General features: G+C 33.5%; 1 protein-coding gene across 1 annotated transcript; it reads left to right on the forward strand.

Annotated features, from left to right (window-relative positions):
- Positions 1 to 8,404: 8,404 nt before the first annotated feature.
- On the forward strand, positions 8,405 to 9,343 carry LOC124251641 (olfactory receptor 6C3-like). The gene has a single exon (XM_046684477.1). The coding sequence runs from the start codon at positions 8,405 to 8,407 to the stop codon at positions 9,341 to 9,343; it is 939 nt and encodes a 312-aa protein (XP_046540433.1).
- The last annotated feature ends 4,688 nt before the right edge of the window (positions 9,344 to 14,031 follow it).

Consider the following 14,031-nt stretch of genomic DNA (forward strand, 5'->3'; position numbering starts at 1 on the left):
TAATAATAATTATTATTTTATAAGGTTATTTTGAGCAGGAGATGAGATACTATATATAAAGTGCTTTTAGATCTGCATCTGGCCCAGAAGGAACTGTAATAAATGTTAGCTGCCCTCGGGGGAAAACGTTGCCTCAGTTTAGATAAAATTCCAAAAGGCGAGGAAAAAAGGCAGGCTTTGGGGCTGGCCCAGTAGTGCTGAAGGTAAGTTTACACGTTCTGCTTCTCGGCAGCCTGGGTTTCACTGGTTCGGATCCTGGGTGCGGACATGGCACCGCTTGGCACGCCATGCTGTGGTAGGCATCCCACGTATAAAGTAGAGGAAGATGGGCACGGATGTTAGCTCAGCGTCAGGCTTCCTCAGCAAAAAGAGGAGGACTGGCAGTAGTTAGCCCAAGGCTAATCTTCCTCAAAAAAAAAAAAAAAAAAGACAGGCTTCAACTCATTAAAAGCTTGTATGTACAAAAATGTACTAGGACTTTAACTGGTTGGTCTATAGACTTGAAAATTTGGAGTGAAAAAGAATCACTGGTTAGCATACTTATATACAAAGTCCATTTTCTCATCCCTAAAGTGTATTTTCAATTTACCTGGAGTACAGTATAGAAACCTGGACTATAGGTGTTTCTAAGGCAGGTGGCTCATATGAGACTTTTCTATTTTATTTCAACAATCTGTGTGATCAAATTTTTATTTTTTTAAAAATCTTTCTGTTAACTGTATTGAAGTTGGTTTTTTAGACGTTGGAGTCAGGAAGACAAGTTAGAGGGCTAATGTGTTAAATTAAATGAGTTACTTGAGGGTTAAAACGCAATAGTGGCAATGAATCTGTAGCTCAGGGAGATGCTTTCAGAGATATTTCAGAGAATAAACTGAGGGAACTGTTGAGTGTTGGGTATCTGGTACAAATGAAAAGAGTTTTTAAAAAATGGGTTGAGGGGGCCGGCCCTGTGGCACAGCAATTAAGTTGGCACATTTTGCTTCTCAGTGGCCTGGGGTTCACGGGTTCGGATCCCGGGTGCAGACATGGCACCGCTTGGCAAAAGCCATGCTGTGCTAGGCATCCCACATATAAAGTAGAGAAAGATGGGCATGGATGCTAGCTCAGGGCCAGTCTCCCTCAGCAAAAAGAGGAGGATTGGCAGCAGTTAGCTCAGGGCTAATCTTCCTCAAAAAAAATAATAAATGTTTTGAGTCTGTTTGGGACTTCCCCTCTGCTCACTCCTGTACGTACTCATCCGTATATTTAACGCCTGTTAAGAAAGGGTATTCTTGATATGCTGTCGAATAAAAACTGTGAGCTATAAGGAAATCCCTGAAATGTATAGAGCTCCATATTGGACATAATATGCCATCAGACAGATATGAGTGAAACATCATTAAGGTATTTGATGGCGAACTATTATCCAGGCAGCTCCGAATAGAAATAATTTAAGTTCAGATTTGTGTTCTGATTCATTTCACTATTTTTAGGCCAACATTACTAACCATCTGCTTTTCCATGGTTAATAGAAGGAAGTTAGTCTATGTTATTGTATTCAATGCCCTGAAAACCTTCTAATAAGCCCTTTAAAAACTACTAGACTCTTATTAGATATATGATTTATGTATATTTTTCCATTCTTTGTGTTGTCTTTTCACCTTGTCAATAGTGTTCTTTGATCACAAAGGTTTCCATTTTAGTAAAGTCAAATTTATCTATTTTTTTTCTCTCATTGCTTGTGCTTTTGCTGTCACATTTAAGAAACCATTACCTAACCCAAAATCACAGCGATTCATACTTGTGGTTTCTTTGAATAAATTAATAGTTTTAGCTCTTACATTTAGGTCTTTGATTTCTTTTGAGTTGCTTTTTGTATTTGGCATAAAGTAGAGATAAAAGTTTTCTTTTGTGTATAGGTATCTAGTTATACCGATATGATTTGTTGAAAAGACTATTATTTCCCCATCGAATAATCTTGACACCCTTATTAAAAATCAATTAACCATACATGCATGGTTCTAAGACTCTTAGTTCTATTCTATTGATCTCAATGTGTATTGTTAGGCCAGTATCGCACCGGTTTGATTATTGTAGATTTATAGTAAGTTTCGAAATTGGAAAGTATGACTCTTTCAACTTTGTTCCTCTTTTTCAATATTATTTTGGCTATTCAGGGTCCCTTGCAATTCCATATGAATTTTAGTACTGTCTTGTTCACTTATGCAAAAGAGTAGTTGGGATTTTTATAAGTATTACACTAAATCTGTGATCCGTTTGGGAAGTATTGCCATCTTAATTGACACTAAGTCTGCTATCCATGAACATGAAGTGTCTTTATTCAGGTCTTCTTTACTGTCTCTAAAAAAAGTTTTGTCATTTTCTTTCACAAGTATTGCACATCCCTGGATAATTTACATGAAATAACTCCTACAACTTAATGATAAAAGGACCAAAACTCAACAAAAAATAGGCGAATGAGTAGACATTTCTCCAAAGAAGACGTACAAATGAGTAAAAAACACGTGAGAAGATGCTCAAATTCAGTAGTCAAGAGGGAAATACAAATCAAACCCACAATGGCATACGCTAGAGTGGCTATAATACACATACATAACAAGTATTATTGATGATGTACAGAAATTAGAACTCTTATCCGTTGCTAGTGGGGGTATAAAATGGAACAGCAACTTGGAAAACAGTCTGGCAGTTGCTCAAAATGTTATCTATATTACCACATGGGTTAAAACATGATCCAGAAATTCTACTTCCAGGAATTGAACCTTACATTCACACAAAAACATGTACACAAATGCTCATATAAATATCATACACAACAGCAAAAAGTTTACAGCATTAAATGCATAGTTTTGGGAACAATTAAAATCACGCTATATATATGTGTGTGTTTGTGTATCTGTGTGTATACACACAAGTAAATGTGTAGTATTGAAATGAAAACACTATTTCCACCTTAGAAAATTTAAGAAAGAAGTGCAAAATAAACATAAAGCAAACAGAGGAGAAGACAGACTAAATATTACAGCAGAATCCACTGGACGCGAAAACAATAAAGTCAATGAAACCAAAAGCTAGTTTTTTAAAAGAGGATTACTTAAATTCGTAAATATCCAACAAGGCTAACCAAGACGGAAACTACTACTATCAGGAAAGAAGGAGAAGGTATGAGTATTTTCCTACAGATGTTGAAAAGAAGTAAGGGAAAATTATAAACAACTCTATGCACATAAATTTGATAAATGAAATAGACCAATTTCTAAAAAATACAAACTACCAAAATTCATGAGTATCTCTATATCTATTAAATAATTTGAATGTCTAGTTCACACACTCCAAAAATAAAAATCCAAGTGCAGATGATTTCACTGGTGAATTCTACCAAACTTTTAAGGGAGAAGTTATACTAAATCTGTACCACTCTCTCAGAAATCAGAAGAGTTGAGAAAATTTGCCAACTCTTTTTATGAGGCTAGCATTACCCCAATTTGAAATCAGAAAAAAAATAAATAAATTACAAGAAAAGGAAACTACAGCCCATATCTCTCTCGAACATAAATACAAAAATTGTCAACAAAATTTTATTGGCAATTCAAATACAGTATTACATAAAAAGGATAAGAAATCACAATCAAGGTTGGTGTTGTGTATCTCTACTTGACACCCAGATACATAAATACGAATTAACCAAAGCTATTGCCTCAACTTTAGGTAGCTTTTTTAACGGAAACACACATATGTACAAAAAATCACAATAGAGAAAGATAAGAGTGCAAACATTTAGGAAAACAGAGAAGAGAGAACAACTAATTCTGGCTTTGCAAACAGGTAAGATTTCAAAGATTACATGACATTTAGATGAAACCTTAAATAAAAGTACGCGTGTGTATGTGTGTGAGAAAATGCCTGTCAATTACAAGAAATGGGTAACAATTTGATGAGGTCAGAGCAAAAGTCACACAGGACCTAGGTTCTAGAACAGGTGCTATACACTTCATTAGTTTTTTAAGCAGAACGAAAAGAAGAAACAACTCTCCAACACAATTACCTACATTAATGGAAATGTTCTACAATCTGTGCTGCCCAATATATTAGCCACTAGCCTCGTTTGACTATTGAGTATTGAAATGTAATAATTTAACTGAAGAATTTATATTATATTTAATTAATTCATATTTTTAATTTAAATAACTACATGTGCAACTTACACTGTGAAATTTAAGGTCTAGCAAAGATGTGACCTGGTTAGCAATTAAAATGTATTTACTACTGCAAAGAAGAAGCACAGGGCATTATGGGAACATATAAGAGTTTGAGAAAATCAAAGAATCAGAGAAGACTGCCAGAATGACAGTAAAGTTAAGGTAGAATTGCTGAATGAGTAGAAGTGAATTGAGGTGCCAAAGAAACAACTTCCAGGAGGCAGAATACAGAGGTGAGTGTGAATGCTCTGAAGGAGAAGAGAAAGTGTCAGATATTAAAACAAAAGTAAGAAGCAAAAGCAACAGTTATTCTCGATGGAAAAAATGAAAATGGATGATATGAAATGAGTCTGAAATGGTAGGAGTGGATATGATCTTATAGGGCCTTGGCTCTGTTAAAATTAGACACTTTATGCTGAGAGCACTAAGGAACCTTTATTTTTTCCTGAAATGTAAGAATTATTAGTTTATCAGACAGAGATTATATTTCAATGAGCTCAATTCTACCCTGAGTTCAGTTGAAAGATGATTCGGGGAACTTGTTAATGAGAGCTCTGGGCTGGAAGCATTACTAAGAGGGGATAAGGTGACATTGATGCTCTTTGTAACTCGCTGTCCAAACTCTCTGATTGTCTCTCGCCTAATGATGTTAAGGCAGTTTTTATATGTTAAAAAAGCAATACAAATACATCCATATTCCCCACAAGAATAAATTCTCGATGAATTAAAGATGTAAGTGTAAAAAAAACGCCATACAAGTATTAAATGTAAACGAGTATTTACAAAATTTTGAAGTGTGTGTGGAAGGATGTGCTGAGAATAGATCACCAAGAATTCATGATAGCCTATCCAATCTTTCTGAGTTGAGCCACACTATAAAAAAGGCAAAAGATAAGGATAGGCAATAAAACACATGTTGTAACATATAAGACACACCAGAAGTTTATAGCCATAATACATAAATATGTCCTACTAATAAATAAGGTCACATAAACAAAATGAAAAGTGAACACAAGTTATGAATAGGCAACTCATTGTTGAGAAATATAAATATTAAAAATATCGCAATTTATTAATTGGAGAATATGAAACTTAAAAGAATATATAATATTTATACACTGAGCCCTGACTATGCCCTAACTACACTGCTAAGCACTGTTATACACTATCTCATTGAATCTTTACTATATCCTGAGTTAAGACTATTACTGCTCTCATTTTGTAAGTAGGAAAGCTGATACTCAGAAAAATTAAATAAATTTTGCAAGTTTAAAATGATAGTGGATGTCTGTAACCTCGAAATCCAGGCATCGTGACTTGGTCTTTATGTTACTGTCTTTACAACTAAATGAATTGTGGGATCACTTTTGTCTCTCTGTTTGTAAGATTTGTAAATGACAGAATATCCAGTGCTGGTTAGGACGTAATGAAAGGGACTTGTCTGCAGGAGGGAAATATTTAAGTACGAAAATTTAGTTCTTACATTTTATACCAATACTTGTATATATGCAAATGAATGCATAAAAATGGACAGCATTGTAACTAATGGTGTGAAATTGGGAGTAATCTAATTCCCTAGATCTTAATAAATAATGAAATTATTAAATTATATATGTCTTCTATGGTATTCTATGCAATGTTATTAAAGAATGAGTTGCAACAAAATAATTTAACAAGGAATGATATCTATTACATACCGTTAACTGAAAATAAGGAAAATTGCAGAATATTTTGTGTAGTCAAATTGCTTTAGTGTATCAGGAAAAAATATCTCTTTGAGTGCGTGAATATGGCTGTGTGGGTGAATATATAAAAAGATCTTGTAGAACATAATGTAAGTGTTTAATATTGGAGGATTGGTTGGACACATAAAGGCCATTCCATAAGTCACTATATTCTGTTAATTCAATACTTGATTCTCAGACACTTGATTCTCATATCATTAAGCATATATTACTATTAAAATTTTCAAAAATAAAAAATTAATGTTTCAAGTACTCTACTGACTTTTAAAGATATTAAAATGCTTTCTTTATTCATTAATTCTGCTTTGTTATTGGGGAGATGTATGGATGAAAAAAACATGAATAATACCCTCAGTGAAGGGTCCACTGTGGTGTAGCTCAGCCCTGTGTTTAACCAACCCCAGAGGAATTGAGATAAATAATCTCCCGAGTGTAGACTGAGCACCATGTGCATATTCGGAAAATCAAGTCCAGCCAAAGGGAAACCAGGTTGATGCTATAAGGTGTCTGGTTCACTCCTGCTTTTCTCTGACTATGTTGCTTAGGTTTTTAGAAAAGTTTATGTCATGACGTCACTACATCTCTTGGGTTTCTCCTCCCTTGCACCCCCTCTTTCTTCACTCTGGTCTTTTGAGGATTTATCTGATGACCAGAGAAGGTAGCATTGTTTTATCTTTGGGTAGTTTCCAGTCTTCATCTCAGCCAGGGGACTCTGAAATGTTTTACCTTCCAGTCATTCAGGAGGATTCCCTGGAAATTTACATAAAGTACTCTCAAGATTGCAGTAGGAACTTCTTGAAGTTCAGATCAGAACAATGTTTATGTTTATATGGAAAGATAAAAGAGGTAATGAAAAATTCTTTTACTTATAGCAGAATCTATAGAAAACTTGCATGCAATCAAACCTGTACTTTCCCCATGTGAGAGGCTTCTATGTAATAGATGGAGGCAAGGGAGAATGAAATGACAAAAAGTCTCCTGAGGTACATTATGAATGCATTACATCTCATATTTTAAAGAAATTAAGAAAAATCTGGGATTATATTCCTGACTGGAATTATTGGACATGTCAAAAAGTAAGTATGTTCCCTATTTGTCAATAAATGTAGTTTTATCTTTCTCCCAGCCAAAAGTTTATTTTGTTAGAATAATTGCAGGGATCCCCATGTTATCACTTTAACATATTTCGTATTATTAATTTTGCATTTTAATATTTCAGTCATTTTTCAAAACACAGTAACAGTCTCTGCCTTTTGATCTTCCAATTTTGCTGATATGTTAATGACAAAAATGTGTATATTCCTAAAGAAAGAGAATGTCGATTGTCAGAAATCAATAAAAGAAAAAAAGGCACAAAACCAGCTTTGATACTTATCAGCTGCTGACTCACCCAGTTCATGCCGTAGAAATAAAACAGTACAACAAACGTTATTGAGAACCTATATTGTCGATAAAATGCTGGTTTCTAAGAAAAAAGAGAAAATGGGTAGATAAAAATCATTTAGATTACACTTTAAAAATTTGTGGTGTCTATAAAGTAAATCTTAAAGATAATTTTATTTATTCTAATTATTTCTAGAAAGAAGGAAATGAGGAATTTTGTCATCAAAAACTCCCTTATGTGGTCCTTCTTGTCCTCAGGCAAGTTTAAGAGTAAAAAGACAAACTGAATATAGTAAAAAAAAAAAAGATGAATATGTATATAGATAGGACTTTTAATCTAAATAAGGAACATAAAAATGACACAAACAGGTTGGTATATTCTAGAATCATATTACTGTTATAGCTCTATCTATGTGAGCATTGATCAATTTCTCTGGCTTCTGTTTTCTTTCTCATTAATTAAGAACTTTTGTTTACAACCAAGGCAATTCTAGTCCTATATTTCTGTAATTGCAAACACATTTATTTCTGTTGGTCATATCTAAAAGAATATGTATTAAGAATAAAAATAATCATAGCTATTATTAAGTTCAGGAATTGTGACTGGGTCATCAATTTCCACCAAAGTCTTGCAAGACAATAAACTTTGTAATTGGCATCAGCATTAAAACCCAAATGAGATATTTCAGTCCTAAAAGCCACACAATCTTCGAAACTGGAAAAAGATGTCTTCATATCCAAACTAATTAACAAATATTGTTGCAGAAACATATAATTAAAGGTGCACATATAGAAAATGTGGTTACATGTAGATGTTTTGGGAAAGTCTTTGATGTGGGGACTTTTAACGTACATCCATGAATACGTTTCCTTTTCAATGGAGGATGTGCGAAACTTTTCTGCTTTAGTAAGAGTGAGTGGATATTGCAAGCATGCTACAGGGAAGAAAGTCTATTGCTTCATTTCATTGGAGCTACTAATACCAATATTTAAATCTTCAATTCATGGGCAATTCACTTAGTCTTTCTTTTTGTTTGTTTTTCGCCAATAGGTTTTGCTTAAAGAAAAAAAGTCAGTATGAGAAACCACACAATGATTACAGAGTTTGTAATCTTGGGCATATCAGACAACCCAGAGCTTCAGATTGTAATTTTCACTGTTTTATTTATGGCTTATGTATTAAGCGTCACTGGAAACCTAACCATCATCATCCTCACCTTGATAGACTGTCGTCTGAAGACTCCTATGTATTACTTCCTCCGGAATTTCTCCTTCTTAGAAATTACATTCACCAGTGTTTCTATCCCCAGATTTTTGGGGGCAATCATCACTAGAATCAAGACCATTTCCTATAACAGTTGTTTAGCTCAATTATTCTTTTTCATCTCCATGGGTGTGTCTGAATTTTTCCTTCTAACTGCCATGTCTTATGATCGTTATATTGCTATCTGTAAGCCTCTCCGTTACACCACCATCATGAACAAGAAAATCTGCACTCTGCTCGTCTTGTGTTCATGGCTAGGAGGTTTTCTTACTATTTTCCCACCACTCATGCTTATCCTCCAATTAGATTTCTGTGCTTCCAATGTAATTGATCACTTCTCTTGCGATTATTTCCCCATTTTAGAACTCTCGTGCTCAGATACATGGCATTTAGAGACAATTGGCTTTTACTTTGCTTTTGTTACTCTGCTGTTCACATTGGCATTAGTGATTCTATCCTACCTGCGCATCATTAGCACCATTCTGAGAATTCCATCTGCTAGCCAGAGGAAAAAGGCTTTCTCCACATGCTCCTCTCACATGACTGTCATTTCCATCTCCTATGGAAGCTGTATATTCATGTATGTCAAGCCTTCAGCCAAAGAAAGAGCATCATTGACCAAAGGAGTAGCGATTCTCAACACTTCAATTGCCCCAATGTTGAACCCTTTTATTTATACCCTGAGGAACCAGCAAGTAAAACAAGCTTTCAAAAACTTGGTTCATAAAGTAGTGTTTTCTAGAAACAAATGAAAGTGTGTATTAATATTATTGAACGTCATTGTGAAGAGGCAATAAGGGGAAAATGAGTTGTAACTTCTGCAATGTCCTCCCACATCCATCTCGCAGACACCTGCAACGCTGAGCTCACTTGCTTAAGCTTTCTTTTTAACCTAAAAATAGCTATGCTATGTTTTCCTTTCAAACTACCTGTACGGTCCATGGAATCATGGATTTATAATTTTGAACAGGAAACCAATAGCTGTAAAATGTAAATCGTTTTGCTGATTATTCCAAATAATAAAAATACTTTATACAGTAATGGCTAAAGGAGTGTACATTGTTTTAATCAACTTACTCAAATTATTTCTTGTTACTAATACAACAGTTTATTTCTTACAGTTATAAGAAATATGACAAATTAAATATCTACAACATGCATATTTTTGCACACTATCTGCAGTATCTGTTCAATTCTTCCCACTTATCTGACGGACGTGGATATTTTATTTTCCTACTACCTATAACTTGCAGTTAATAATATCCTATATTTCTTAGTTATACTGAAGGCACGTGTTATGTGTCATTTTATATACTTTCCTTGCTTATCAGTATTCTTTTTAATAAAACGTGTAAAAGGAGAATAATTGCATAATTACCATTAGTCTTATGTCTACTAGAAGATTTATAGGAATTTTATAAATAATAATATCTCCTCTATAGAGTGTATTTATTCTGAGCCATATGCTGATCTAGGTATGTTTTATACTAGATCTTATTTAACTTTCACAACTACCATGGCAAATTAGACATGATTATCTCTTTTTTTATAAACGTGTAAATTGATGCTCAGAAAAGTTGAGTAACTTGACTGAGGTGTTGAGCTATAATAGCCAGTATGATAGCGTGATCTGAAAAAATAAAATAAAATAAACAAAAAATTTGTATTGGCTCTACTTTATACAAATTTGAAACTCTGTAAGGATCTGAAAATTCTGCATAGTTTTTACTAGGACTTGCACAATTTTATTGTTTCTTTTTACTCACATAATCCCATTTGGTCATGATTATATTGTTATAGTCTAGTCACAGAAGGTACTAAATCCTAATATTACAATTAGCATATAAATTACAACATTAATCAATTAAAACAAGAAACTCTTCAACTGACATCCCTGGTGAGCAAGAGTGAAGAGGAAAAAGAAGTATAAAATATTGGCAGTATTATGATACCAAAAATTCTTATTGGAGGGCATATTAAAAATAATGCAGTTAACAAACGTACTTAGCACAATGTGGTAAACTATGAGTTTAAAAAGAGGGATGGAGTATTGGGTAGAGATCTCCATCATGAATTAAGACATATGGTTATTAAACTTTATTTGAAAAATAATGTTAAGGGAAACAGACTTCACACTTAGTGTTTTTGTTTGCTTGTTGGTACTTTCTCGGTCTCACTGGACACTGTCCCCCAAGCTTCCTTTTCCAATTTCAATAGTAATGTGTAGCATGTTTCATATTCCTTAGGGTTTTGTGTACATTCCTGTTCTGGCAATTTCGATTCCTCTTGAGCCAGCAGCAGAGAGAATAGACAAAAAAGTTAACTGATTGTGCTACATAAAATCTATGTAGAAACCATACCAGAGAGCTTTAAAATACCTCCTCGTATTTTTTTCACTTTCACATATTTGCTCCTTTCTCACTCTCTGTAGTCAAAGAAATATATCCTGTCTGGATAAAATGGAAAATTTAAGACAAAAACGTTGACAATAGAAAGCAAATTTGTCCAATGAGAGCAAATGTTTTCAGAAATGCTGATTTCCCTGGATTACCATAATGGCCGTTGCTAACATGTTTTATAGTCCAGCTATTCTGAGTGTCAGTGAGCCTGTAGGAAAATCAGAGGTAAGTCGGACATATAGAAGGCAGTGGAAGTCCCCCTAGCCTTATCATTGATTTATTACTTATCAGCTCAACTTCAATCAAATTAAATAGGAAATATTGGAGTTATATTTTGCAACTGGATATATTAAAAATTGTAGTAAGGGTTTAATATATTTTGTTTTATTATATCAATTTTCATTCTCTATTAAAGGCAGGAAACTACTATCCCTGTCTGCCTGTGTTTCTAATTGAATATAGGCTATGTAGTTCTTTGTTTAAGGGAATAGATTTTAGTTTCAGGTGGTCTGAGATTACATTTGACATTTGATAACTGCATGAATATATCTAAGTATATAACCTCTCTGAGCCTAATTCTTTGTTTGGGATTAAGATAAAAGTTTCATAGGTGTGTTATTAGGGCTAAATGAAATAAAATATAAAAGTCTTCAGTATTACACTGGAATAAATAATGTTTTTGCTAAATCACAATTACTATGAATATCTTTCCCTAAGTTAATTCCAACTGACAGAAAAAATAAATAAACAACTATTCATAAAGACTAAGTGCCACATGATTTATAGAGTATTTTCATTTCCATTATTCCTATTAATTCTCAAAAACTGCCTTGAATTTTCAATTCCATTTTAAACACAGAAAACTGAAGCTTAAATAAATTAACTCTTACAAAGTCACAAAGTCATTGTGACCCATTTTTATTTTGAACCCATGTTTCTCTAACTGCAAAACCTATATACTTACTATGATAATAATTAACCATAGAATGTCATAAATAAAAAATTAATAGAGTTTTGATAACATAATATTATTACTCTTTTTACTTTTCTTTAAATTATACCTGGCTAACAAAAGAAATAAAAGTATGAGGTTATGAGTTGATATTTGCCATAAACAGATATTGGTTTTGCTACTTCTAAAATTATTATTAAATATGATTTGTTGATTTGTTTTACCTTGATTTTGTTCTATGAATAGTTCATGAATGATGAGAATTGAATATGCCCATATTATTGAAATGAAGAAATATAAATTATTCAGATTTCTCAAGGACATAGTCATCTAAAAGAATTGTGAAAATAAAGATAAAAAGCACATAATAAAACAATCTTTCCAACCACTCAATGTATTCTCCTGAGGAGTCTGGCTTCATTCGGGCCGAGGGAAGTTCTTCAATGAACTGTGTCTCATGGCACAAACCCCAGAATAATTGAGCAGTGTCCAAAGTAAATGCAGAGTAGTTATGAAGCCAAGCTAGCTTTCCCCATAACGTTGAATTAGGTGATTTTCCTTTTCTCTGACTTCTTATCTTACACCCTGAACAACTGTTTAAACTCATAAAGTGGAAAGAAACTGAGTGATATAATCAATAAAGCACATTGCTTTGGAGATAGGATTTGTGAAATTTGCTAACGACCTCTAATGAGACTTAACTGAAGAAGAGAGAATTTAGTAGACATAGAAAAAGTTGAAACAATTAGACTTTCAAAGTTATTATATTACTAACGAATGGTTCCACACAGTGCAATGTAGAACATTATTTAAAACTACAACAACAACAAAAAAACCAGCAATAAAACTGAACCCATCTAAGGCTCTTCTCTCAGTCTCTCACAGGACCATGCACTGGTCCTTCAAGCTTAATGTATCCTTTAATATAGAGTCCCTTTCTCACCTTGGGCATCAAATAAATCATCAATATAAAGTTTATCCCAAGGATTACTGTTAATATTAACTTGATGGTAGGAATTTTGGAAGGGCAAGACATAAAGGTATTTTCAGAATGACTCCTTGAAGATGCTTTGTACCAATCTTATTTAACAAATATGAAATATTACTGTTACTTTTCAGTTTGAATAGCTCAAAGAGTCTCAAATAATTGAATATGATGAAAGGGGTGGAAAGAAATATAACAACCTCAATCATGGTCATCCAAGGGGAAATGTGGATCAGTATTCAGAAATAAAAAGCTGAAAAGCCAAGTTAAATTCTTGGAGATATCCTTGATACTCTGCATGAATGCACCCTGGGGATGGGTAAGGAAGGCTCTAGGAACCACATCACCTTGATAAACATTGAAGTTAATTTCTCTCAAAATGCTGACTAATGAATAAATGAATGCACACAATTTTTGTCATGCTTATCTGATGTTGGTAAATGACCACAATATGCTGAATTTTCGTAAAGGTTTTTACATAAAAGCGTAGTCCAGCACCTCCAATTCTGTAATATTGGATCATCGCTTGCTAGAGTTTCTCTAAGCCTGTTTGCTCTGGTCCTAGAAGGCTGGTTATATAAATACTAATTTTGAGTGATGCTCACATGGGCCTTTCCAATATCTATTAATATCTTTCTTCACAGCTCTTCATACATTCGTTCACAGGCTTAATCAGTAGCCAAAAAGTATAAGTCATGGTATTATTATTCAGGAAAGTGTTAAAATTAAGGGGAAACTTAAGAGGAAATACAAATATGCAAAAAAAAGTTTGTGAGATTAAAAATCTCGTCCAATGATACATTATTCACTATGTAATTGTGATGGTATAATGTTTTTTTTAAAAAATCTGTATGTCCAATTTCAACAAGTTAAAATTTAACAAGCAGAAATTTCAATCAGGAGATTGAAACCAAATCTTGTGTATTTGATGAGAATGCATTTTATGACTTCAAGGTGTTATGAAAAACTAGCTCTTTCAATGAAAAGCAGACCCTGATGAAGGAAGAGTGATGGCACCGAGCAGGAGGAAGGTTATTCAAAAGGATGAATTGTGAAGAAATTTAAGAAAAGTAATTTTGAAATGATGTTTTATGAAGTTTTCTT

The sequence above is a fragment of the Equus quagga genome, chromosome 1 (assembly GCF_021613505.1).
Source record: "Equus quagga isolate Etosha38 chromosome 1, UCLA_HA_Equagga_1.0, whole genome shotgun sequence".
Lineage (NCBI taxonomy): Eukaryota > Metazoa > Chordata > Mammalia > Perissodactyla > Equidae > Equus > Equus quagga.